The sequence below is a fragment of the Malus domestica genome, chromosome 07, assembly GCF_042453785.1.
Source record: "Malus domestica chromosome 07, GDT2T_hap1".
Lineage (NCBI taxonomy): Eukaryota > Viridiplantae > Streptophyta > Magnoliopsida > Rosales > Rosaceae > Malus > Malus domestica.
The window spans coordinates 3925805-3952806 of NC_091667.1; the positions used below are offsets into that span (position 1 = coordinate 3925805).

Sequence of the window (27002 nt, forward strand, 5' to 3'; positions counted from 1 at the left end):
ATATCTAAAAATTCTGACTATAGAACGGTTAATTATAAGCATTTGAAAATTAAAGAAGAGTGCCTGTATTTACTTAAGCACTCGTCTTAGCAACCACTTAGGTTGCATACTCTCACTCAGATAAAAAAGAGATCACTCTTATTTTGTAAATTATATTTTTTTGATAAATTGGAAGAGACTTGTTGAATATTTGAATGAACATCCATTATATTCTGGTTTCCCATGTTTTTATTATGTTCTAGTACTTTCTAATCTGTATGTCATTCTAGTTTTCAATTTATGTATCCCAATACAATTATGTATTTTTTAAATATAAACATACACTTATTTATACAATATATAATAAATTTACCTAAATCCATGCTTACATCGTGCTTAGCTGCTTAGACCATCTCCAATGGTTAGGCTAAAAGTCAAATATTTTAACCTGGAAAATTTAGCTCTTAACCCAGAAACCGCTTTTAATTTCCAACCGTTCTGGTCTAAAATTTTAGCTTTGGATTATTAAATAATGAATTTAGGCTTTTTTTTGTTTAATTAAATTTAAAAAAAATAAATATGTAGGCTATCGTAAATTAATTTTATGAACATTTTAATATAAAAAAGGTTAAATTCTGATAAATATTGAAAATTTTAAATTTCGATTTATGGGCTAAATTTTAGGAGGAATCTGACTTTGGTTTAGCATTTAGCATTTAGTTCAAAATTTCTCCATGGGTTGGGTTGGAGAGAAAATTTTGAAAAGGAATTTAGCTTTCAAGTATTAGACCCATCCGCCGCTGCTCGACCAGCGCGTAGTATCGCGTCTTTTAGATACTTCTGTCCGAGCCTCGGAATAAAAGTGGGAAAGAAACTGAAACAATTATTTTTACCATGTGGTAGAGAATTCCTACTTTATTACGGATTTGCCCCCCTCCTTTTTGATGAGGCTGCCTCTGGACTTCTCATCTTCTCGTGGAGTTGGATAAACATCCGCCTTCAACAAAAACCTTTGCAAATTCTCTTCCTTTCTGTCATCCCAGTACAAATTCGTCCTCCACCGACTCAATTCTTCCTTCCCCTTTCAATTTCAAAACATTCCCAAATTCCAATTCCAATCAATTGTCTAAAAACCCTAGATCCCCTAACCCTCCTCCGCCTTCAACCAACCTCCGAATTAGGGTTTCTGCTCCCCGATCCCAGAGGTACGACCAGAGCTTGAACGATAGCCATGGACGATAGCTGTGCGGTGTGTGCCGATCCTCTCGAATGGGTCGCATACGGTGCCTGTGGACATCGCGAAGTCTGCTCCACCTGCGTCGTTCGTCTCCGCTTCATCTGCAACGATCGCCGATGCTGCATCTGCAAGACCGAGTCGGACGTCGTTTTTATCACCAAGGTACTGGATTTTCCTTTTATCTTGAGTTAAAAGATTATTGCTTTTAGCTTAGGATTTTGTGCTGAAACTTCCAATCATAATTGTGTGTTTACGTCGTTTTGATAAGTGAATTTTCTTTGAGAAGGAATCTTTTATAAGCTTAGCAGCTGGGAAGATGCGTCCTTTCTTGTAAGAGATTGAATGTTATGTTTTTCTGGGCTGTTGCATTCGATTCGCTTGTTCGGGTTGAATTCTCATGGTATCTAGTGACTTATCGTTGTGGTGTATATTGGGTTCTCTTGCCTTTCAATTGTCCATGTATCTGTTTATTGTGAAAAGATTCTAGCTTTATATAATTCAGCAGATACATTATTCAGTGCCTGCTCCGTTGTAATTTATTATAACTTGGATCCATTAACGTTTTCACACTTTCTTGATTCTTTTCTGCTTCTGGTTTCCTTATGTGGTGTGCCTTTTTCTATCTTTTCAGGCTTTAGGAGATTATACAAGGATGATTAATGATTTCTCAGTCTTGCCAAATGATGTAAGGGAGGGTCGCGTGGGATCGTATTGGTACCACGAGGACACTCAAGCATTTTTTGATGATTTGGACCACTACAAGATGATCAAGGCAATGTGCAAGCTTTCATGTAGCGAATGTGACAAGATGGATGAGCAATCAAACGATGGCCCCAAGCGTCGCGGGAGGATTCGGAATCTTGATCATCTGAAGAATCATTTATACCACCAACATAGGTTGTGGATGTGCTCTTTATGTTTGGAAGGGAGGAAGGTAAAATCCATTATACTGAGACTTGATATTTATCGTATATGTACATTTCAAGCAGCGCTTTCTCTCTATTATCTTCTTTGTCTTCTTAGGTACTATCATTTTTATTTGATTTTTTATTTTATTCATCTATTAATGTTATGCAGGTGTTTATATGTGAACAAAAGCTATATACGAGAGCACAATTGAATCGGCATATAAATACAGGTGATTCTGAAGTGGATGGAAGTGAGAGTGAAAGAGGTGGCTTCATGGGACATCCTATGTGTGAATTTTGCAGAACCTCATTTTATGGGGATAATGAGCTGTACTCCCACATGACTACTGATCACTATACTTGTCATATATGCCAAAGGTAACCGACCGTCTTTCACTTCAAGAGTGCTTTGTTTTGATTGTAATTTTAAAATGTTTATGCTCATATGAGATTTTGTGCTGTTCAATGCAGGCAGAATCCTGGGCAATATGAATATTATAAGAATTATGATGACCTGGAGGTGAGTTATTAGTGTTGTATTTATTTTGTATTCTCTTTCTTCCTGTTGTCTTTTATGTGTTTTGAATGCTATTTCATTGTATGTCACAGATGCACTTCCGCCAAGGTCATTTCCTATGTGAAGATGAGTCGTGCCTCAGCAAAAAGTTTGTTGTCTTCCAATCTGAGGCGGAAATGAAGGTGACTTTAATAAAATGTGAGAAATTTCTGTGTTCCTGCCCTTGTAGTATTTAATTCTTGACTTCCCTTTCTTTTTATTTTTCAGAGGCATAATACACTTGAACATGGAGGTCGCATGTCTCGTTCTAAGCGTAATGCTGCTCTGCAGGTAAGTGTACTATTTTTTTTGTTCTCTGCAATTTCCTTTGTGCATCAAGGTTGGGTTCTTCTCCTCTCATTTTTGTTGTAATTCAGTTTTATGCAATAGAATTAATTTTCCTCGTATATCTGTAACAGATACCAACTAGCTTCAGATATCAACGGAGTAGTGAACAAGATCATCGACGTGGAAGAGGCGGAAGAGGTGGAAGAGGTCGGACATTTCGTCCTGATTCTTCTGAAAATCAACTTTCTATGGCTATTCAAGCAAGTTTGGAGACTGTTCATGCTGATAGAACATACGATGACCCTTCATCCTCCAGTGTGCAAGTGCCTCCAGATATTCGGGATACTGGCGATATTGATCCAATCACTGATTCATTTGAATCATTAAGTACAACAGATGCTGAAACATCTTCAAGGTACCGTCAAGCTGTGGGGCCCATTTCTAGGAATGGGCGTTTGGAAGAATCTTTCTTTCCTCCCCTCTCAACGGCACCTGGCAACAGTTCAAACCCCAAACAAGATTCAGATGGTTTGCCTAGCAACACCATGGCATCGCATCTCCGCCGGCAAAACCATAAGGTGGCTGTTAATAGCTCTGGAAAGGCTTGGCCAGCAGCAACGCGTGGGCCTGTGGCTGTTAGTAGTTCTGAACAGGATTGGCCAGCAGCAACGCGTGGGCCTGTAGTACAGCCTACTCATTCAGCTCAGGCTTGGCCTGCAACAAATGTTTCATCCGTGTCAACTCTTGTTTCTGGTCAGAACAATATGGGCTTTGGTAATGGACCCAGACCATCTAGTTATGCCTCTCAGGCTCAAGTTGAGACTAGACAGAATGCCTTTGGTAATGGTGTGAGACCGTCGAGTTATGCAAGTTCTGCGGCTCATGTTGAGACTAGACAGGCAACGGTACCTGGATTATTATCATATGGTGCTTCGAGGGATTCAAGCAACCCCAAGCCTGGTAGGATCAGCCACTCTACGTCAGCTCCTAATTTGGTCGAAAATGGATCTGTTCATCCTTCCAATTCTGATTTTCCTCCAGTTTCTGCAGTACAAGTGCGTAAGTTGCCCTCAACTACCCAGCCTTTATTGAAAGTGGAGGATGTTCAAACTGCTAACAAGTCCTTGGTGGAAAAGATTCGAGCTGGTCTTGAATTTGATGAGGAAAAATACACTATTTTTAAAGATATATCAGGACAGTATCGTCAGGGTTTGGTTGACACGGGAATTTATCTAGATTTTGTGCGGCAGTTTGGCTTGCTTCATCTGGTCCTTGATTTGGCTAGACTCTGCCCTGATTCGCAGAAGCAGAAAGAGCTGATTGATGCCTACAATACCGGTACCCGCAACGGATGGTCTCAGGACAGTGCTAAATTGAAAGATGGTAATAATTCTAAGAAAGGTAAGGGGAAGATATCAGAGGCTGAAAACAGTAATTCTAAGAACACGCTAGCGGATAGCATTATTAGTTCTGTACGGGAACTTCAATCAGACTACAGGCCTATGGAAGAAGCTGTGGAGGTGTTGACAAAGGACGGGTACCGTGGTGCCAAAGGAAAATCAAAGCAGTTTGCAAATGAGCACCAGGAGGAGTTAAATTCTCGCAGTCAACCTCTAGTACAACTGAGGGGCCAAAAGGATTCCCTGCCAGCTGCTAGTGAATCTAATCCGAATTTAGTGGATGGCGGTGGAGGGAGTAAGCAGCGGAAGAAAACTTCCAAATTTCATAGAGTCCGCTTGGGTGATGCTGCAGCACTTTTAGATCTCGGAAATTCTGATTCTCAGCCAGATGCCGGTGATGAAGGATTAAATGGAAGCAGTAACTCGGCTGGAGGATTGCCTGTCAAAGGTGTGTGGCGGAAAGGAACTCAAAAACTCTTTAGTTAGAAGAAGCACGATGATTTAGGTCATCAAAATTTTTGTTGGTAAAAAGAGTTGGCTTTCTTCCCAAATTTTGCGACCATTTAGTTCTCGACTCTGCAACCGGGTTGGACCCTTGGGTTTATGCAACTGGGCAGTGGGTTTTGTGTGTGGCTTTTCTGGAAGGATCCTGCCTGTCCATGTTTATCATTATCGCGTAAGTGTTCATATATATACTCTTCGGAATGGGAATATAATGCAAAGGTTTGGCACTTTACAGGTTTGTTCACATTCCTCGTCTCTTTCAGATTGCCATGGTTCTGGTATTATATTCAAACGTCCCAAAACTACAAGAGACTGAAAGTGGAATCGTGGAACTTTATGAAATTGTTTTCAAAACCTGGAAAGTGAATAATTTTAATTTTTTTTCTGCATGAGATTTGTGCAACGGGTAGCGATTTTCACGCTTTCAATTTCTCCTTCTGCACTCCTTCTGCAAGTTTCTGTTCCACATGAAATTGTGAAAATCTGGGTTCTTCATAAAACAAATCAAGCGATACGGTGTTCAGCTGACATCTAGCGATGAAGAACGGTCATCCGAAGAGTTGCAAATATCCAGGTTGCAGAAACTTGCTGTATCTAAGTGTAAAATTAATAGGCTTAGCATGGTTTAGAGGTCCTCCAACATTTATACCTGCCATAGAACAAGAAAGAAATGTAAATCTGGTTTCAATTACGAAAAGGCAGTGTTTAGAGTCCTTCGGAAGTAAAGAGGCACAGAAAAGAATGCTCCAAGCTTTACCTTCACATGTTTTCTCACAATTCTGTTCCATATCAAATCTTTAAAGCCTCCTTTTTCTCACAGCAATTCAATGGATGCCAACTGGCATGCTTTTCGCTTTTCATATATAGGTGGGTTAGGCAGGCTCTCATGTAGGTCTACGTGTCTTTTCTTAATTTTCAAGCGTTTAATAATTAATCGAAGTGATGGTCAGCCACTTAACGTCTAGGCGGAAACTTTTAGAATAGTGCTCGAAATTTTTTTAGTACGATGTTTGAAAGACTGATCCAAGACATTAAGAAAACTGATGACTGATCTAAGACATTAAGAAAACAGATTCTAATAAGGTTCATCAAACCCTATTATTTTAGCTTCTTCGAATTAACTCAACTGGTGTGTCAGTCGGGTGCTTAGGATTGATATTGGCTAACTACTCACTAGATTCAAGATATGTTGAAATAAGAAATAACACCCAGCTCCCGAATTTTATTAATGCATCTTTTGCTTTCAACTCGGAAACAATTTGGAAGCTGACCTACGTTCCTACATGCAACATGCCTTGAATCTATTGCGTTATTCAATTCAAACCAATTATAGGCATCAAATTACAGCCAAAAGGGACCAAAATTGATATGAAAACTACATTAAGGAGATATAATGAAGAGTATAGCACTATTGCACGTATCTTCGTTTCTCAGCTGTCAAATGTTAAAAATGAAAGCACCATCCTTTGTATATCTGAATAATATCAACTGGCTCTCGGTCAAGTAGTACTTCTCTTCCAAGGTTGGAAGAGGTCCAAGTTCGAATCCCCCCTCTCTTATTAGCACTATCTACTTTAATTTCAAGATAACAGTGGTGTTGAAAGAAGATCATATACAAACCACTTAAGTATTAGAAACAAGTTCAGAAGGGGTTACCACTCTCATAGTCATAGAGGAGCAACGTACAAACTCATTCCGGAGTACCATTAAATGACTACGAATTACTAACGTAAGCTCATCATAATAGTATCTCTCTGAAATCTTACTTCATAGTCTACAGTTAGCCACCTGCACCAGTTGAGTCGATAAATAAGTCAGTCTCAGCACGTTGTCTAGGCATATAGTCGAAAAAATGTCAAAAGTTCAGACGAAAAAAAATTAAAATAAAGAGAAAATGAAGATATCGTAGTTAAATTGACACTTTATACCTTTGTATAAAGCATCCCTAATTAATAAACCAGTAGCAGAAATGCCACAATGGGGACTTTGCAGTGCTTAGACCACTTGTAAGGCATCGCTCTCCAGAACGAATAGCCTCCAATATCGTTGTGCAGCCTGGTGCAAGCCTGCACGAGCTGCTAGAATCTCCACACTATAGGGGTCGATCGCATGAGGAATTTTTTGCAAACGAAACCTCTAGCATAGCTACCGGCTTCGTCACGAAAAACCACACTGATACCCCCACACTTTGAATTTGAACAAAAGAAAGCATCGACATTAATCTTAATCCAATTTAGCAGTGGCGGAGACCACCGAGAAATAAAATAACTCTATTCGCAATAACCTTCAAATAATTTTTTTTTTCACACAGAATTTCTAAGTTCCTAAGTTTCTATCTTTCTAAATCAAGAAGAAATTAAATAATATCAATTTAAAATTTATAGCTTCCGTCTAAGTTTTCAAGTTCATAGGGTAGGTTTTCACTCTATAGCCAATTGAAAAATGCTCTAAAGATGTACTAATTTATTATATCTTATACATTATTGTTATTTTTTGTTAATAATATTTTTTGAATTCATTTAATTTAACAAATTTTTAAAAAATATCTGAGAAATAAAACGGATGTGTCCTAAACTAAAAGGAAAAAAGTTAGACGGTGGCGGCAGGGGCGAGCAAAAGTAAAAAAAGGCCAATGCGGCTGTTGTGTGGGCCCAAAAGAGCAGGAAACGACATTCAGAGGTCGAAAACAAAGACATAAACAAAGTGGGCCCCGCAGTCCCCACATTTGGGCCGTGGGCCGCTTCGCATTTACCGAGATGGACGACGGGACTAAAATACCCCCAAACAGTACTACCCTTCCGTCACTCAGGCCGTAACGGCCGAAAAGCGAATCATGACATTTCGCCCAGCGAATCTCGTCAGTCGTAACGGCGAGAAATTTTGGCGGTAAAAAACACCTAACCTGATGGCGTGTCCCATTGCCATTGGCCACGGATGTATGTATGTATGGGAGTCACGATGGATGCTGTGTTTTTTTTCCCGCGCGCCCAAAAAGAGGCCTCAAACCAAACAAATTTAGAGAGAGAAGGGAAGAGGAGGAGGAGAGAGAGAGATAGGGTTCCACAATCACAGAAAGAGAGAAGGAGAAGAGAGAGAGAGAGAGCTTCGGCGTCAGATAACGCCGTCGTTTTGGGTAACATTGGCAGATCTGCTGCTCTCCGAGAGCTCCGACTAAGAGATCAGATAGGTAGATCTCTGCGGGTTTCGCCTCCAAATGAAAATTCGTATGCTTTTTTCTTACTTTAATTTTCTTTAAAGCTGCAAGTTTTGGGTTTTCTTTTTCTTTTTTGTCACGCTTTTTGTGCTTGTCGATGGTTGGTGACTATTTGTTTTTCAAAATTATTTACTAATTATATTTTTTTTAAGCTTAATTCACTGTTCTGCCAAGTAAATTCATTGATTTTTGGAGCGAAAATTAGCTCGAGTAACTGAGGAGATCAATTATAGCAGTTGGTAAACGTACAGTGAGAATTTGAGTTCTGGATTTTGGAAATTTTCGTTATTTTTTGGGTATAAATCTCTGGATTTTGGGGTTTTTGCAGTAGTGGGTTTTTGGAAATTCAAATTCTTGCATTCGAAAATCCATGTAAAACCCTTCGATTTTGTTTTATTTAAACTTTTGAGGTATGATTATTAGAAATTAACGGTTGGAGTTAATTTTGGTAATTTTGATTTGGTTTGGTTCAGCTAGGGTTTAGATGAGTCCACCTGCTATGGTGAAGATGGAAGATACTAAGCCTGAAGTTTCAGCTTCCAACAATTCAAATTCCGAGAGCAGCGATTCTGGTCCCGTCCAAGATCGATTTACTGATTTGTGCAAGGTTGCCACTTTTTGCTCCATTTGGACTGTGATCGAATTTATCGTTTTGTTCTTTCTTATTGTAAATGTTATTTTGTTTGTAAAGTTTAGTTTGTAAACTGTACTTCTATTTACTTTTTGAATTTTTGTTTTGTTTATGTTGCCGTTTCTTAATTTTAGTTTCTCTGGATTTACATGGTTCTGATTACAGAATGTATTGTCATTGGACGAGAGCTCTTACGCGGAAGCTGCAAAGCTGTTCAAAGAGACCAAACATCTGTTGATATCAAATGCGTCAGCTATTGGCAACGGAACAGTATGTATTATTGTTTCTCCATTTTATAGTCATATTAATAATGTTATGTTGAAATAAGGTCTGAGGTGATATCTTTTAGGATCCTTTTGCTGGAACACTTGCTTTAATCTGGATTTGGCTAAACTTAAAAGCATTTCTATGTACAGCCTGAAGAAGCAGAACGATTCTGGTTTGCCTTTGTTTTGTACTCTGTAAAAACATTGAATGACAAGAATTCGGATAATTCACAGAAGAGTTCTGATGATAATGGATTTTCTCTCTTCCAAATTTTGAGAGCTGCAAAGCTGAAGTACGTTGTTTCCCATTCTGCTTTCTTTCCTTTAGCTTATAATTAGCTGCTCATGAATTCTTGTCATCTAATTTTTTTTCTTCTTTTTGGGGGTGTTTTACAGCATTGTAGATTTTTTCAAGGAGCTTCCTCAGTTTGTTGTTAAAGCTGGTTCAATTTTAAGTAATATTTATGGTGTAGATTGGGAAAACAAACTTGAGGTATTAATTTTCCAGAGATTGTCTATGCTTGAAATTAGCCGTGTTTTTATGTCTTTCAGCGTTCTGTTTTCTTGGAGTTACTCGATCCGGTGCTCATGATTTGAGTTCTTAATTTTCCAGGCAAAAGAGCTGCAGGCAAATTTTGTGTACTTGAGCTCGTTAAGCAAGTGAGTTTCTTTCTTTTGCGCCATTATGCCTGATATTAATCTCATCTGATGGTTTTAGAATTTTTTCTCTTTCACTTAAAAGGTTGCCTTATAATGTGTGAGCTTATCTATAGTTAGGATGAAACTAAGTAAACAGTGGTGCATGTCTGGTGATGCCAGATTTTGAAATTGATGGTAGTGGCTTGACGTAGGAAAATGTAATGGGATTGGGTCACAGGGGTGCTATGGCTTGGAATAGATTAATAACGTTGATTACAAAAAGAAAGAGAAGAGGTTTACTTAATAGCCATAATTTGTTGTATCTTATCCTTATCATGTATTGAAAATCCTTCTTCTTTATTATGTTAAAATAACACCTGGTGATGTTATGTTGTGAAATACTATACTTGTGTTAAAGAAAAATATGCCAAAGCAGTGTTTCTAATGTATCTTTAGGATAGTTGACTACATGGCTGAAACCTGTTGTACATCATTAAACACCCCATTGGTGATTGTATAGTATAAACGTGTGAGGGCATTGTAGAACTGAAATCACTAAGCACCTACATGGGTGGCTTTCCCTGCTCTCACATCTAAATGTTACAAGGGCATTGTAGAACTATGCAGTCTGTGGAAATCCTTTTCTTTTTTATTTTTCATGATTCGCACTGACCTTTAGTAGAAAAATAACATTATATGACTGAAAACTTTCCTTAGTTTGATTACCATTTTAGTTCAGACTAGCTAGATTATTAATCACATTGAGATGATATGCGATTCATAATCAAGTCCATTGGATTCCAAGGGACAATATTTGGTACCGCACCATTTTATGTGGAAGTTATGCTGGATGTTTCATAGTATGTGTAACAAATATGCTTTATTGTACTTTGTTCAGTTCAGATTTGATTTGATTTATTTGAGAGGTTTTAAGCTAGTAGAGTCCTATTCTAACAATTTAATGCTACAAGGTACTACAAACGTGCATATCGGGAGTTATTCTTGACAAGTGATACAACTGCCGACAAGCAGTCAACTGTTGTCAGTGGAACTGGTTATGTGTCAGAGTATCATCGTTTTGGATGGTTGCTGTTTTTGGCCCTTCGTGTACACGTATTCAGCCGATTTAAAGACCTGGTGACTTGCACAAACGGCTTGGTTGCAATATTGGTCAGTTGCATTTCTGTATTACTTATGCTAGTTTGTGATTCTAGGATGGCAATCAGTTACTTGAAATATCCAAAATATCCAACATAATATGAAATGAATGGATTTCCGTTTTACAGTAAACAAGAAATAGGTTCCTAGAGGAAGTGTGAAAAAATTGTGTATATGTATTATGTAACATTCCTACCCATATACATATCTCCATTTTGGCTTCCTACTTGAACATGTTGTTTTTCTTACTTGCTGAGTTTCCTTGGTACAGGGAATTTTAATAATTCATGTCCCTGTTCGCTTCAGAAAGTTCAGCATCCATGATTCAACACGCTTTGGTAATATTTTCACCACTTTGCATATAATAATTTCCCTTTCATTTTCAAGGAGGGATATTCAATTTTTGAAACTTTCGTCTGCTTTTGATAATTTCGCCCATTTGTTTCCCCTATCTTCTTCTTTCATTTTGGCATTTTATCGGAGCTGATTTGATTAGTGTCTTATTCAGCAAGGAAAGGCAACAAGGGTGTGGACCTGCTTGCATGCCTCTGCAACACTTATAACACCTCAGAAGATGAGTTGAGAAAAACAATGGAAATGGCTAATGGTTTAATAGCAGAAATTTTGAAGAAGAAGCCCGTTTTGGCGTCTGATTATAAAACGGAAAATCTAGAGAATATGGATCCAGGTTTGTATGAAAAGTTTCTGCTATATACAATGATTTGATTCAAAACTCAAAAGATGTTTTGTTTGAAATTTTCATAATTCTGAGATATGATCCTGTGAATGCAGATGGTTTGACGTACTTTGAAGGTCTTATGGAGGAACCATCTTTGTTGTCCAGTTTAGAGATTCTAGAAAAAGATTACGATGATGCAATTAGGAATAAGGGAGAAGTTGATGAGAGAGTCTTCATCAATGAGGACGATAGCTTACTTGGTTCATGGAGCTTTTCAGGAGGATCCATGAGTGTAGCCGGTGTGAAGGTATGCTTTTAATAAATTCCACTATTCAGGACCATACTTGTGGTATTTTAAATTCTTTTCTTTTATTTTTCCCCCATTGCCTACATTTTTGTGTAGAGGAGTTGGTTGATAGTTTCATATATTCTATTGTGTTAAGAGGAAATTTGATTCCATGGCCTCCCCAACAAAGACAATTACAAGTCCACTCTCTCCCCATCGCTCCCCTGCATCTCATGTCAGTGGTGGTGCTAATTCAACGATGGTGGCTACACCTGTGAGTACTGCAATGACAACTGCAAAGTGGCTTCGGACCTTTATTTCTCCGCTTCCGTCACAACCCTCAGCTGAGCTGGAGGGGTTCCTGGCATCGTGTGATAGGGATGTTACTACTGATGTGATACGTAGGGCACAAATTATATTGGAGGCCATATTTCCAAGTAGTGCATTGGGAGAGCGATGTGTAAGTGGCAGCCTGCAAGGTGCTAACCTCATGGACAACATCTGGTCAGAGCAACGAAGATTGGAAGCACTCAAACTTTATTATAGAGTTTTGGAGGCAATGTGTAGGGCAGAGGCTCAAGTACTGCATGCAACTAATTTGACCTCCTTATTAACCAATGAGAGGTTCCACAGATGCATGTTAGCCTGCTCTGGAGAGTTAGTCCTGGCAACACATAAGACTGTCACAATGTTGTTTCCAGCAGTATTAGTGAGGACGGGTATTACCGCTTTTGATCTTAGCAAGGTGATAGAGAGTTTCATTAGACATGAGGAATCTCTCCCAAGAGAATTAAGAAGACATCTGAATTCATTGGAAGAACGACTTTTGGAGAGCATGGTATGGGAGAAGGGTTCCTCGATGTATAATTCTTTAACTGTTGCAAGACCTGCCCTCTCAGCAGAAATAAATCGTCTTGGGTTATTAGCAGAGCCCATGCCATCTTTGGATGCAATTGCCATGAATATTAACTTCCCTTGTGGAGGGTTGCCTCCAGTACCTTCTTTACAGAAGCATGAGACTTCACCAGGTATTTATTCACACACACACACACACTATATATATATATATAACTTCTCGAATATGAAGTTGTAGTTTGGTCCTTCAGTTTTATGTGGGTCTTACAAGTACATGGAAATGGATTTCTATCCACTTGGTGGTAGATTATACAGTAATGTGCTGAAGTGGTGATTTGATCTTTTCATTGTTGTTTTTCAGGCCAGAATGGAGATATCAGGTCTCCAAAGAGATCCTGCACAGATTATAGGAGTATATTGCTGGAGCGGAATTCCTTTACATCTCCTGTGAAGGATCGTCCTCTGGCATTAAGTAACCTTAAGTCAAAGCTGCCACCGCCTCCTTTACAATCTGCATTTGCCAGGTATCAGTCACCAGTCCCAGGAACTAATAAATCTAATTTCTTGTAGCAACTTACTGCCTCATTTGTTCTCTTATTGTAATATACTTCTGAAATTCATGTGTGCAGTCCAACTCGACCAAACCCAGGAGGTGGAGGGGAAACATGTGCAGAAACTGGAATTAGTATTTTCTTTAGCAAGGTGTGAGGCAGTCCAAGAATTTAGTTCTCAATATATTTTTCCCGTAAATAGTCGTAGAAAAATCTTTTTGATTGGAGAGGATTTGTGTTGTAGACTGTAGTTTATACTAATAACTGTTTATTTGGTATGTTTAGCCACATGACCTCATAGCTGTGCCTTATTAGGATTTATCCTTTGCTTAACCGTAAATTTCTTTATTTAGATAATCAAGCTGGCAGCTGTCAGAATCAATGGTATGGTTGAAAGAATGCAACTGTCTCAGCAGATAAGAGAGAATGTTTATCGTCTCTTTCAACAAATACTTGTTCAGCGGACATCTCTCTTTTTTAACCGCCATATCGACCAGATTATCCTTTGTTGTTTTTATGGAGTTTCAAAGGTGTGATATTACTTTTGCAGTTTTATGCAATGCTGTGAAATATTTTTCTTCTTTTCTTACTCAATACTGTTTTCTGGTTGCAGATTTCTCAACTAAATCTAACCTTTAGGGAAATCATATACAACTACAGAAAGCAACCACAATGTAAACCTCAAGTTTTTCGAAGCGTGTTTGTTGAGTGGCCTTCAGCACGCCGTAATGGGGTACTGCACCTAATATTTACTCTTGACTGCTAGTTTTTCTTGATAAATCCTAACCTTTCTTATATTTTGGTTGCAGAGGCCCGCACAGGAACACGTGGATATCATAACATTTTACAATGAAATATTCATACCTTCTGTGAAGACCCTGCTAGTTGAGCTTGGACCTGCTGTTACAACAACTACAAGAGCTAACATGGTTCCTGAAGTTAACAATAATAATGATGGTATGTGTAACTGCCTAAATGTATTTCCTTTTTCTTTGGGGAGAATCATTTTTAGCATTCCCTAATAAGCTCATCTTGTTTTACTGGCCAATTAGCTCCATGCCCTGGATCACCTAAAGTATCTACTTTTCCAAGTCTTCCTGATATGTCACCAAAGAAAGTTTCTGCAGCGCACAATGTTTATGTCTCTCCATTGCGATCATCTAAGGTACTTGTTTGGTTTTCCAGAGTTGTGGCAGTTCCATTTTTCTTTTTCACAGATGTCACCTCTTAGAATAAAAGAGGTCATCTTTCATGTTCAACGCAAAGTTACAGTAACTTCAATATGTTTTAATCTGCAACTTATTTAACATAACTATTTTATATTACTGGAATCTTGAATCTCAAGTCTTTGATGGGTCAACTTTGCGGTTCTATTATGCCCTTTTTTTGGTGAACATTTGATTTGTTGGTCTCTTGTTTCTTTTCGTTTATGAAACCTCAGCCCTGGCCTTAACACAATAAGTCCAGGAGATACACAAAGTGATGATATGAATTTATTAAGGGGAAAGTCTATTATGTTGTTATTGGCTCAAAGTGTTCTGTGTTTCTTAGGATTTTGCTATATAGTGTATACCTGAATTCTCACTTTGATCACACTTTATGAGCATCTGGCTTAAGTCTTAGGACTCGCAATTTGGCCAAGACCAAGGATTGTTCAGTTTCGTTTTTCCACTTCAGAATGCAATATAGAGATTGATGCAAATGAAATCATGTCAATATTTTTTAATTCCATTTTTTCATTGTCATACCATTTGCATACAAATTGAGCCTAGTAGTGAAAGAAATAATTTGAGTTGAGATATCAGATGTACGTCAAGTTGTCAACTATCTGCATCTCAGTGAAAGTGTAGTCTCATATATGTTTTCATTAGAGGGCGTGTCTATCTTCCAAGTATTCAATATAAGGTCAACATACTTAATTTCAAGAGATCCAGGATACTATATACGTACTTCATGGACCATGTTGCTTTACTGAGCTAATGGTTCTATGTGACATGGTAGCCAATCGTTTAACTCAAGGCAAATATGTGTTGTTTTGTTAGCCGAAGATACTATCATGTCTATCCTTTGGCTAGTCTTCAAGTTCTTCTTGGGATCATGATAATGTAGTAACATTCTCTCTATGCATTTGCATTATGTTTAATTAAATTTCTGCAAAGAAAATCCTTGATTCCGAGTCCTGAACTGTGAATCTGATTCCGAACCGTTCACAGATGGATGCTTTGATCTCACATAGCTCAAAAAGCTATTATGCTTGTGTTGGGGAGAGTACTCATGCTTATCAGAGCCCTTCGAAAGATCTCACTGCCATCAACAACCGCTTGAACGGGTATGCTTTTAGTTTGTGGATGAAATAACCAAAGGTAAAACTGTTACTGAATAAATGGTTCCTCTGATGCATTAATTTCCTTTTTCAGTACCCGAAAGCTCAGAGGTACTCTCAACTTCGACAGCGTTGATGTAGGCCTGGTCAGCGATTCGATGGTGGCCAACAGCCTGTACCTTCAAAATGGGAGTTGTGCAACCTCATCCAGTGCTCCAGTGAAAACTGAGCAACCTGACTCTTGATCCAACGGCTGTATAGTTTTCCTGTATGTAAATCTAGTCCTTGATTCTCCGTAGTTATTCTATACAATTTTCCGTTTATGACACGGGGCTCTGAATGAGCGGCCGGAGTTATGTAGAATGGCCGCCGCAGGCTCCCTTCCTTTTCCATGTGCTGATGATGTATGCTAGGTAGGAAAGTTGCTAATTCTAATAAAATTTTTGTTTCCTTTCGTCTTCTTTCACCTTTCTAGTTTCAAGTAATTGTATTGCCATTTTTCTGTTGAATGTGAATTCTTGTGGACGTGAGTACGTTCATATATGTATATGCATTGTTCTAAAAATTTCCGTCTAGGCGCTAAGCACTAACCACCACCACAATTAGTCTCTAGGCGTTTGAAAATTAAGAAAATGCGCTGAGACCTGTTTAGGCAGACTGTCTAGGCACCTACCTAACTCACCTAAACCCATCTAGGCGCATGCCCTGGCGAAAACTCTCATTTTGTATTTGGGTTTTTCAAAAAAATGTAATAGACTTGTAATATACTTGGATAAACACTAATTATATGTTTGTTTTTAATATGTTCTAAAACTTAAAAATCAATTGCATTTTATTTTGTAATTTATATATCCTAACACAATTATGTGTTCTTTTTAAGTATAAAAATACATTTATTTATATGAATATATAATACAACAACAACAAAGTCTTTTCCCATTAAGTGGGGTCGGCTATATGAATCATAGAACGCCATTGCGCTCGGTTCTGTGTCATGTCATCCGTTAGATTCAAGTACTCAAAGTCTTTTCTTAGAGTCTCTTCCAAAGTTTTTCTAGGTCTTCCTCTACCTCTTAGGCCATGAACCTTTGTCCCGTAGTCGCATCTTCTTATATAAATATATAATAAATTTACTTAAATCCGTCTAGACACCAGCCTAGCCTCCTAGGCACTCAACCCCAACCTGCTACCTGACCAGCGTCTAGCATCTTTTAGAAACTTGTATATATGATATATCCATACTGGATGCTCCAATACTCACTCGTTACTTCCAGAACACGTAACTGATATTTCAAATCTGTATTCTTTGAGTTTTATTTATTTTTTTTAGCAAAATTTGACTTTTGGAGATACACCCTGAAGTCAATGTAGTAATTACTATTTGCAAAAGTTCTTACAGAAGAAAAAGATGAATGTATTTAATCTAAGTCGCAAACTTGCTCCTATGAGCTACTGGGGCTTAAAAATAGAATGGAAGGCTTATGCGAACAAGAGTTTTGACCATAAGGGCCAAAGAATGTATTTTAATGTTTTTGTATTTAATATTGTTTTTTTTTTATTTTGGCGAGTGAAGCTACACATAAGGTTTGATTGTCGGATTGTAATAGTATCCTTACTCTTTAAACTCACACCAAACGGTCAAAAACAATCAAGATCACAAAATTTAGCTATCAACTACTAGGTAGACTACTTTCTCTACGCACATGACCAAATTATTCCAAACTACATTGCTTACTAACACAAAGTGAAGAAAGCCCAAAAGGTAGTTCAAAACCACTACAAGCCTAGCAAAAATACAATAGATTGGCCCCAAAAGAGCCATCCCATAACAATAAAAAAAACCCAAATTTTGGAGAAAGATGACAACCTCCACCGAATCAGTTGCGCCACCATCCAAGAAGACAAACCAAAGAGATGAATGAAATCTGCGCTGTGAGTGCTCCCATAATCCTATCAAACAATACAAAAGCACTTTAAAGGCCGCACAACACGAAAGTACTCCACCGAGGAGAGACACCCGATGGGCCATGTAGCAGAGGTTGATCGTTGAAGACTTGCAACATGAAACGACATCTGAATAGAAGAGGGGCATAAAAGCCCAAATTTGAGATGAGCACATGGATAAGGTGGGACAAAAGCTCAAAAAAGGCCGAAGCAAAGAAAGATAACGGCTATGAAAATAACAGAAGGACATAGAAGGGGAGTTGCAGGGAGATAAAGCCAGGTTTTTTTTTTTTTTTTTGGTGTTTTGGGGGGTTGGGGGTTTTTTTTTTCTTTTCCGGGGGGGGGAGGGAGGAACACCTACTTGTTGAATTTCCGCTTGTCGTTTTTATAATATATAATACATTTAACTATCAAAGTGTATTGCAAGTGGTGGATTGTCCTGGTGGTTAAAGTCTTTTGAAAGTTATTTGTATTCTGAATATTGTGTCATGTAATTTTCGGTACTCATGTAACATAGTCTGTCCAACTATCCAGCCACTTGAGTTGCAAATGTCCCTTACTCCTACAGCTATCGAGGCACTATGGACCATTTTTGGTCATTCGTACTCCTCCTCCAACAACCTCTTGAGCTTGGTAAATGTCTCTTGACCTCTGAACTTGCCACTCTTGGCAGTTGGTCAGGGGTAACAAAGTGCCTTCCACTTGCTTATTTTTGGCCTGTAACTCTCTTGATATTTCAAAGGGAACGGCCATTTCCTGGTCTGTCATTGGGGCTTTTAGAGTTACTGAGTTGATGAGATAGGCTAGAGAAGCCTTGATCAACTTTCTGGTACTCACCAGGAGCAATACAGAGTTTGTGAATGTCATTCCTCTGCTCTCTCTTTTTCTTTCCTTCTTTCAGTGCTTTGGCATGAAACACAGTATCCTACTCGAAGTGCCAAAATTATCGTCTTTTGTGTAAAATGACTTGTATTCAAGTGATTGTGCCATGAGCTGGGTACCGCCTCAATTTGGTTCTTTTCTATGCCTTGTGGACCAAAGATTTCAACATTTACTTGATGTTATGCCAAAATAAACTCAACATCAATATGTCTTTAAATATTTTCAAATAATGATGCTGGCAGACAAAGAAACACAAGGAGTCAATGTGTACTTTGGTATGACAAGCTCCAAGAACACAATAAACTTAAACATGAGACTCGTAGCAATGGGGAGACAAACTGATTAGCATCTTTGAAATATACATAAATAGTCACTGTTGCATGCTTAATTCAATATTTTAAGATAATGCATTGGCCATTGGAGTTTGCTAACAGTGATGTAGCTATTTCTCAACATAGTGACCTGAGAGTAAAGTTTGATTCCTGGTAGGAGGGTCAGAGTACTGGAGGATGTGCGCCGCCGTTATTGAGTAAACAACGTTCTAATCTTAATAACAGAAGTGCTAACCTAGAGGAAATGTCTGAGAATTCTGGTTTTCAAGATGCGGACCAAGTTGATGTCAGGGAAGGCAAAGGTTTATCTGGGAATGCATCTCTAGATGTTTTCGGGTGTACGAAAGAGATGCTCATAATGTTGAAACAAGTGGTTCAGACACAAGCTCAGCAAGAGGAAAAAATGCTGGTGATCAGATGGAAAACAGTGAATAACCAAAGTCGAGTGCACACATAAAAGAAGGTGGATATGGGGGAACCCCAGAGGATGAAAAGGTTGAAACTCTTCCTTCTGACGAAAAGCAGCGGAGAAAACGCAAACGAACAATAATGAATGATATGCAGGTGGAACTTGTTGAGAGAGCCCTATTGGATGAACCTGATATGCAGCGAAATGCAGCCTCGATACAATCATGAGCTGAGAAATTACGTTATCAAGTAAGTTGATTCTTCGAACTTCAAACATTGTAAATAACGTATGTTGAATTTATTCGCTATATTCAACAACAATACCGGACTTCTTTTCACTAAGAAATGTACCTTTGTGTTATCCGGGGTTCCGAGGTTACATGTGCACAGCTAAAAATTGGTAAACCATCCCCATTTTTCCTGTATTTGTTTCTCCTAGGCATTGCTTAAAACTACTTTCAGTATCCTAATGGCTTAAAACGTCAATGTTTTGTGTCTCCGCAGGTTAAACAATCGAGAAGCGAGGCTAGCCCGCACAGCTAAAGATGTTCGTGCAACACCAGAGGCTGACAATGCTTTACCAGACAAGCAAGGAACATACAACGACATACTAGATAGAGGGGATTAAAAAATCTCCTCCACGACCATTACAAAGGCTTACGCAAGAGATTCACAAATCCCTATTTAAAAAGCGTTTTACAAATCTTTCACGTAACTTTGTCATGCTCGTGAAGGGCTTTCATAAAACCCTACTCCCGTTCATCTAACTTAATTTGTTGCCTGGGCAAAAATGCTTCAATTTGTCCAAGAAAAAAATGTCTCGTCTCACAAGTAGATGACGGGTGCAAAAAAAAAAAGACCATTATCTTTGATCAAAACACGCATACTCCACTCATGCAAGCGTTATCAATAGTTAAGAAGTGTCTGGGGATGGTTTGTTTCCAGAATACACAACCAGCAATCGAAAAACCGCAACGAAATTAGAACAGCAAGCAAACTGGGCACATCAACTCTACTGAGATGCCCATAGAAATTTGCATTAAGAAAACCATAAGTCTCCCCCTATTTCACAAGTTTATTTAAAGATAATTTGGCATGCCCTTTTGACCTCTCAGGCATGCATGCAGAAGCACCATCATCCTAAAATCACTAGCCAAATTCACTCCCCAAATTGTTCTCTGTCAACATCAAAGTCATCTTTACAGGTTGAACTTCTTCCCTTTTTAGAGTGTACTTAAATATTTGGCAGAAACATAATTTTAAGCAGTTTGAGCCAACTATTTATATCTATTCTTCAAGGTGAATCAGAAACCCCACCAGCCGGCTAAAAGCGCCGTATTTCGCTTCCTCTCGGAGACAATCCCTACTTCCGCCCTCTCTCTTTTTTTTTCCCCTTTTTGGTATTTTTATACAGAAGAAATTTTGAATAAGCTTAGGATAAGATCTTGAAAGATCAGGAAGTTCTTTCTTACTTTCGATTATGCAGAAGCCCACTCGAAGTAATGGCAACGGGCGCCTCTAGTGGCGGTCCAGTTTCCGCAGCCAAAGAAGAAGCTCCCTTGCTTTGGCCCTGGCTTCCGGACCATACCTTTGCTGCTCTTCACCCCGCAGAAACAGAATGGGTGATGATAATGGAATACTGGAGCACCCATCTCCTTCAGTTTCAGAGGGTGATGTGGTGGTGACATGTGCTCTGGGGATTGTTTCATTGTCAAAGGACGGTCAGCAGTCTGCCACACCAATGAGTTTGTAATGGCAAATTTGAAGCCCCTGCACATGAGAAGCGAAAGTAGGCGAGCGGTGTTTTTGGCATCATCCAGGCCACAGTGAGCACGGCCCTGCCATGCCAAGCCTGCCATTTGAACAGCCTCCTTCAGGTTGCACCTAGCACCACCGAAAACCTCAAGGAAAGGGACCTTTAAGTTGATCCATCTATCAAGAGAAAATCAACATGAAAATATGAGAAATATTCTCATGTCTTTTCCGTATATATTAAACACCAAAAAATTATTGACAAAGTTTTCTTATATTCACTACAGAAATAACTCCAATGAACACTAGTTTCTTTGATCTGCATTTCTTACCGGTTAAAATACGGAGGCTTTCGAATTTTCTTGAATCGGCACTCAGATTCCAACATGACCCGACAGTCCCAGTTTGACCATGTCACAACAGCAAAGTTGGTGTTTTTTATTCCCTTCTTCTCAAGCCATTTGTCATGTCTTAAAAGGGCCTCGCTTAAGGTAACTCCTCTATCCACCTACCAATACCCATATTCATCATCAATGAATTTTGCGGATCACGGTAAAGAAAGAAGAGAAACACTGGTAACACAATATCACAACAAAAAGTTGCAAATTCCATCACATAACATACAGTACTCAAATAATGTGGTGATATCTAGAGACTTGGATGATTCTAAGTTAAGAAGTACGCACAAAGCATGCCATTACAACATCAACTACAAATTAAAATATAAGGACCTCGTTTGGTATAGAGGATTGGATTGGAATGGATAACCGTCCAAATTCAATGTATTTTGAAGGTAGAAGATAATGATTTTTCATTTTGAGGGGATTAGAAGAGGACTACCCAAGAAGAAAACTTCTCCCTTTGAATCCTCTCATTTTGGGGAGGATAGGAATGGATAACTTCTCTTCTAAGGTAAACTTTCTCCTACCTCCAAGTTAGCCACAAAATTTTCATTTCTTCTTTCAGCAGACCTTGAAATAGTGGCTTATCCATTCCAAACCAATCCTTTGCACCAAACAAGGCCATAGTTTCATACAACTTCACTTTCATAACCATTTTTTTTCTTGACCAACAAAACTGGAAAATAGCTCCTCCACAAAATTCACTTTCATAACTCATTTTGTAGAACAGTGCTCATAGCATCAATCGCAAACTCAACCTACTCTCTATGCCAGTTACTCCATTTCAGTCCACTGCTAAGAGTATCTATAGACACGTGTGAGCAATACACTGCAGCTTTAGGGTGCATGTTTTCAATCATTGTCGCATCAAATCTTCCATGCGACCACAATGAGAACTATCATATATTCTATCATGAACTATATAGTCCACCACTTATATAGTACATGACCTAATTCAGCCCAAGGTGATTGTGTATAAAATTTATCTTCATAGTGACCATAGGATTCAAAGTAATCAGCAATTTATCACTATCCAAATTCTTCCAGAATTGATCTACAGATTCTACACTGAATAGCAAAGTCATGCTGTGCCAATAGCATATAAAATGTATAGAGAACGGGAGCAGGATTATAGCTTATGAAATTAACTCCCCAAGGGAGGTGGGTGGATACTAAGGACAAAAAATTTCTGCTAAGCATAGGTGGAACTTTTATTGACAACTTTATAGTTGACAATACTAATTGAGCCAATGAAAATCCACAAATTACTCATCCAAGATTCCCATCTTTAACAGTTGCGAACATAACATTGACGTAAAACATACGATGGACCCATAAGATGTTTCACCAGACCGTATCATGTTAGACAATCACAATAATGTCACTAAATACAGTCACTAAGAAGTCTTCACAATATTTTGTTCCTATGGATAAATAAAGGCAGGCTAAGTTCAGGACAAACCTGAATTTGCTGGATTCCTGTCAGGTCCTTGCAGAAATCACTTAAGACTTGGTTGCATGTTGGTCTCACATAAGTCTGAAAACATGCTTCCAGTTGGCCTGTCATGCTACTCACTATCACAGATGGAAACTCGATTATCTCTTGAGGATGGGGATTTCTATCCTTATCGCAGGTAGCCTCAAAGTCTATTACCACAAAATACTGAAAGTCTTGGAACTGGAAGTCATTCGGGTAGCTTTGAGCAAACATATTGAATGGAGCATAATGAAATCGATTTTCCATGGGAAAGGGATAAAACTGGCTCTCAAAAGCATTCATCTGGCACTGTTGCACCTTTTGGGAGTCATAATGGAAGGTTGACCAGTATCCAAAATCATGATGGTAGTTAGGTTTGTTGTGACATTCAGTTGGAGGTTCAAGAAATTCGCTGCCCAATGGAGGGTCTGATTCAGGAACATCCCCAACTGGATGATTACTAATTGCATCTTTAAGATTTGGAAATCCTTCAATGGGACTCCCATTACACTGGAGGTTGTATGGGAATCCCTTGTGGAGGCATTTTAAGGAAGCCTCGCAGGTCCTTTCCATATCTTCTGCAACAGGAAAGACATAAAATGAGATGAAACACAAGTATCGTGTCATTGGATAACCAGCAAAAACCAACACATCAAACAACAAAGAGTAGGCGAGTTTAAAGTGTATGCAGAACAACATGCAGTATTCCACCGAAATTAAAGCATCAATAACTTTATAGATGTGTTCAACATTTTTAGTGTACTTATGTAGTAGAAACAATGTACAGCTCCGAGGAAAAGAGAAACTGAAATTCATGTGTTTAAGATGCAATCGGTTAATCGGTCACCAATCATCATCAATGTCCAAGAACACAATGTCCAATCTTTCAGAATCAGGAGAAACCTAGTCAACTGAGTTCAGAATCCTTTTCAAAGGTCACATATTCAATTAGAAGTTTAGAACACAGATCCAGTTATATCACACTGCCTCAAACTCATCTACCTTTTAATTTTTGATCAAACTGTAACGAGTGAAGCTGCTAGACTGGAAAACAACTTTTTCTGATATCATTACCAAACAGGATGAAAGTAAACTACATGAGTTCAGTGCAGAGGAGAACAAGTAGGCTTTGTGAAACCTCCATCAACTTTCTATGTCTGGAAAACAGACAAGAAAAACAGAGGCAAGAAACAGAAAGAAAAGTGCATCTCTCAGGATACCTATCTTTTCTTTTTTGTTATTTATTGTTTCCTATGTTACAACTAGACTCAGTATTGAATTTTCTGGCCAGGTACACTGCCACGGAAGGAATTAGGTCGTGGGAAGAGCTACTTTGCTACAGAGACTGGGAAAAGGGGGATTGGGACTTCCCAGGCAACTATTTTCCAAGTATCTCTTAATTGAAAAAGAACAAATAAAACAAAGAAAACTAGTTTTAGCATCAACTAAATTCATTTCTGTTTGTCTTCTTTTTTCAATTATTAGTACTGCATGGTGGAGGGTACCCACGCCTGAGGGCAGGGCAGAAAGCAATCCATTGGAGCGATCATATTGGAAGTGGGACTTCTCGGGGCACTATATTCCAAGGTTTCTCTAAATCCCTAAATCTCAGTTCCTGAATTTTTCAAAACAAAAGAAAATATTAAAGATCAATTTGCATCCATTTCCTTTTTGCTTGTTAAATTAATAGTAAGCAGCGACATGATTGAAGCTAAACCTTCCCTCTCCCCATAAATCCATAGGCCGATCAATATACCGCTGTTCAATAAGGAGAAGAAGCAATGTTTGCTCTAACTCAAAGGGCGTCTCCTTATACACTTCCACGGTATCTGGGATTACTAAACCTTCACTTAAACAGGGTTCAAAAGGACTAAGAGGAAAGTCCTAGCCCAAACATGGGAGAATGTGAAACAGGAATCAAATTTTTCTAAGGCCAGGCCTGAGTCACTGCTAAGTGGGTTAAAAGCAAAGCAGTGGCACATCCTAAAGGTGGATACAAATGCTCCTTACAATGTCTAGCCCGTAATTATTGGCAGGGTAGCACGATTGAAATGATATGTATAGTAATATTCTCTTGCAAATATACGGCATAAGATGTTACCCGAATGCCAATTTGAGCTGCCCATTTAAACAAGATTCCAATTGATTAATGGTTCAAATTGACACTCAATATATAACATGCCAGATAGTTTGGCAAAGAGAAAATCTTCCTATGAGCAAAATATCTCTCCATGTTGACCTTCTCCTTGCTCGAATATTATATATAATTTAAGGTAGTGTAACTGACTAACTGGACTGACGTCAAAGTAAATAATCATTGTGAATGTGAAACATACTAATATTAAGATGCTTTCAACAGAATTCTCTACATAGCCCCTCCTGTTCATGGAATTTTTACCACCAATTTCATAGGCTTTAGTATGTTTCTCCATCTAACCCTCACTGTCTGCTAATCCTAGAGGAAAAACAGTAAAGTTCCAGTTTTCCCATTGGTTACATTTACTCTTCATTGCAGCATACAGGACAGGACCATGGTTAACTTACATTGGAGCATATCATCTACTTTTTCTAATGACCACTGACTGATTGTAGTCATAATTTAGTCATCAGAAATCTTGCCACAAAAATTTCGACATATTTGCACAAGAAATCAGTTTGGTTACGCAATCTACAGGACCTTCGAGGGGTCAACGAACCTCCTCGCCACTTTGCAGAGTCATCGGTTAAACTAACCCTCATTATTTAAAAAGAGAATCTAAACACTAAAAAGGTCGTTCCCAGTGCACAAGGCTCCCGCTTTACGAAAATACCAAAATACTAGTTGGTACCAAAATACTAAATGGCAGGTTTCTCTCTACGAAATTACAGCTACGATGGAACCTTGATCCCAAAAAATTCTCCCCCAGATTGGACTTACATATAGGCAACTGAACTGTACAATTACCAATAAAACTGAAGAAACCTACGCCTGAAAGCTTCTTTCGGTCATTTTATATTTAGATAAGATGAAGAAGATGTCGGTAGGCCAGTGGTCAAGGCAGTGAGTCTGTCTCTTGGACCCAAGTTTGATTCATGCACTCCACAAATTAGATTTTTAGATATAACTTTGTCAACAAAAAAGAGAACAAGATGAAAGTTTCATTGTTCTCTGAATTTCAAAAAGAAAAAAAAAATCACAGCATTGGCATCTCAATTCAAAACTACAATCATCACAGAGACAATATGCTACGACATTTGTTTCCTTTTAAATTTAGAGGCTACAATCATCTAAACACTCCCAACGAGCCAGAATATTATACCACATCATCAAAAGACTCCTACTTTACCCAATTGCATCATATCAACCTAGATTAAATCATACAACGCCAAACAAACTGCTCCCAAACACAAAAAACTAAAAACTAAAACCCACCACAAAAACAATTAATTGCAACAAAAATGGCCACCGAAAACAAAATTCGACAAGCACAAAGTTCACACTGAGAATTGAAGCAGTAACTGTGAGATCAAATTTTGTATAAAAATGTAAACTTTAAACGAATTTCGCATCAAAAAAAAAAAAAAAAAAAAGGAACCTGTTTGTTCAAGGGCCATCATGATCTTGTGTATAGTTGAGATCCACCAGCAAGTACATCAGATCTTCCTCTGCAATTCCCACCTACACCACTCCAAATAACCCAACAAATATAATCCAAATTAAACCCAAAATTAAATAACGCAAATTAAGCAAAAAAATTAAATAAAAAATCGAGAGAGAAAGTACCTGGTTAGATTAGAGGTGGAGTTGTGAAAAAGTACGGTGGTCTGTTATATATTAGGCGCTGTTTTGAAGACGGAAAGTATCGGGCAGTTGATTGGGCCCCACGTAAGTGACAAAACGCACTGCCTTACAAACTGTCACGTGTTATTGCGCGCCCACCAGATATTTTCCGTGAGTGCGTTGTAGAGGGAAAATCTGCGGTGAGTTGATCCTGGCCGTCGGATTAGCTTACTTTTTTTAGGGTCTGTGGATCGGTATGACTTCATTGAGTATCTGGGGGGTCGTTAAATGGTGGGACCCAAACTATTTCTGTTTCATTCTCCAAAATTGCAATTAAAATAAACTTAAATTCGACTTCGACCCTGAATAATAAAAAAATGTCTCAATTTTATTAGTTAAAGAATTTGATTTTAGTCCACGCAGTTTGGGTGGAGTTTCATTTTGGTCCACGTGGTTTCAATTCTTGCGATTTTAGGCTGTTGAAATTCAAAAAGAATATTTTTTTTTAGGAATAAACTCCGCAAGGAAATAAATACAAACTAGAAAATTCTTCAGAACCCAAATAGAAGTGA

General features: G+C 38.4%; 3 protein-coding genes across 7 annotated transcripts; 2 read left to right on the plus strand and 1 right to left on the minus strand.

Moving 5' to 3' along the window:
• Positions 1-717: 717 nt before the first annotated feature.
• Positions 718-5634, plus strand: LOC103438594 (uncharacterized). The gene is made up of 7 exons (XM_008377123.4): positions 718-1378; positions 1848-2150; positions 2294-2502; positions 2596-2644; positions 2734-2823; positions 2909-2971; positions 3100-5634. Exons 1-7 carry the CDS (start codon positions 1211-1213, stop codon positions 4852-4854), a joined length of 2637 nt encoding a protein of 878 aa, XP_008375345.1. The 5' UTR covers positions 718-1210; the 3' UTR covers positions 4855-5634.
• A 2201-nt stretch (positions 5635-7835) lies between these two features.
• On the plus strand, positions 7836-15928 carry LOC103438592 (retinoblastoma-related protein). 4 transcript variants are annotated; one of them, XM_017333452.3, is made up of 19 exons: positions 7836-8059; positions 8560-8693; positions 8883-8987; positions 9134-9276; positions 9380-9476; positions 9597-9643; positions 10594-10792; positions 11052-11118; positions 11289-11468; positions 11573-11766; positions 11903-12773; positions 12962-13124; positions 13230-13302; positions 13505-13681; positions 13765-13884; positions 13961-14108; positions 14204-14316; positions 15365-15480; positions 15569-15928. In XM_017333452.3, exons 2-19 carry the CDS (start codon positions 8571-8573, stop codon positions 15717-15719), a joined length of 3087 nt encoding a protein of 1028 aa, XP_017188941.1. In that variant the 5' UTR covers positions 7836-8059; positions 8560-8570; the 3' UTR covers positions 15720-15928. The 4 variants fall into 4 exon arrangements, with proteins under 4 accessions (XP_017188941.1, XP_008375343.1, XP_008375342.1 ...); XM_008377121.4 differs by having other exon boundaries at positions 8564-8693; XM_008377120.4 differs by having other exon boundaries at positions 7842-8096.
• Positions 15929-20020: 4092 nt separating this feature from the next.
• LOC103438591 (uncharacterized) lies at positions 20021-26518 on the minus strand. 2 transcript variants are annotated; one of them, XM_008377119.4, is made up of 5 exons: positions 26434-26518; positions 26246-26328; positions 22656-23245; positions 21125-21300; positions 20021-20972 (listed from the first exon to the last, which is right to left on the minus strand). In XM_008377119.4, the coding sequence occupies exons 2-5, from the start codon at positions 26265-26267 to the stop codon at positions 20519-20521; spliced, it is 1242 nt and encodes a 413-aa protein (XP_008375341.2). In that variant the 5' UTR covers positions 26268-26328; positions 26434-26518; the 3' UTR covers positions 20021-20518. The 2 variants fall into 2 exon arrangements, with proteins under 2 accessions (XP_008375341.2, XP_008375340.2); XM_008377118.4 differs by having other exon boundaries at positions 22656-23248.
• Between the last annotated feature and the right edge of the window lie 484 nt (positions 26519-27002).

Coding starts and splice junctions, on each gene's coding strand:
- LOC103438591 (XM_008377118.4), bottom strand. CDS start 26,267: ATGATGGCCCTTGAACAAACAG. Junction 21,301..22,655: donor CAGGAATCCAGCAAATTCAG/GTTTGTCCTGAA, acceptor GGGTATTGGTAG/GTGGATAGAGGAGTTACCTT. Junction 20,973..21,124: donor AAGCCTCCGTATTTTAACCG/GTAAGAAATGCA, acceptor TTCTCTTGATAG/ATGGATCAACTTAAAGGTCC.
- LOC103438592 (XM_017333452.3), top strand. CDS start 8,571: ATGAGTCCACCTGCTATGGTGAAGATGGAAGATACTAAGCCTGAAGTT. Junction 13,125..13,229: donor TTACAATCTGCATTTGCCAG/GTATCAGTCACC, acceptor TCATGTGTGCAG/TCCAACTCGACCAAACCCAG. Junction 15,481..15,568: donor ATCAACAACCGCTTGAACGG/GTATGCTTTTAG, acceptor TTCCTTTTTCAG/TACCCGAAAGCTCAGAGGTA.
- LOC103438594 (XM_008377123.4), top strand. CDS start 1,211: ATGGACGATAGCTGTGCGGTGTGTGCCGATCCTCTCGAATGGGTCGCA. Junction 2,151..2,293: donor TATGTTTGGAAGGGAGGAAG/GTAAAATCCATT, acceptor AATGTTATGCAG/GTGTTTATATGTGAACAAAA. Junction 2,503..2,595: donor ACTTGTCATATATGCCAAAG/GTAACCGACCGT, acceptor TGTTCAATGCAG/GCAGAATCCTGGGCAATATG.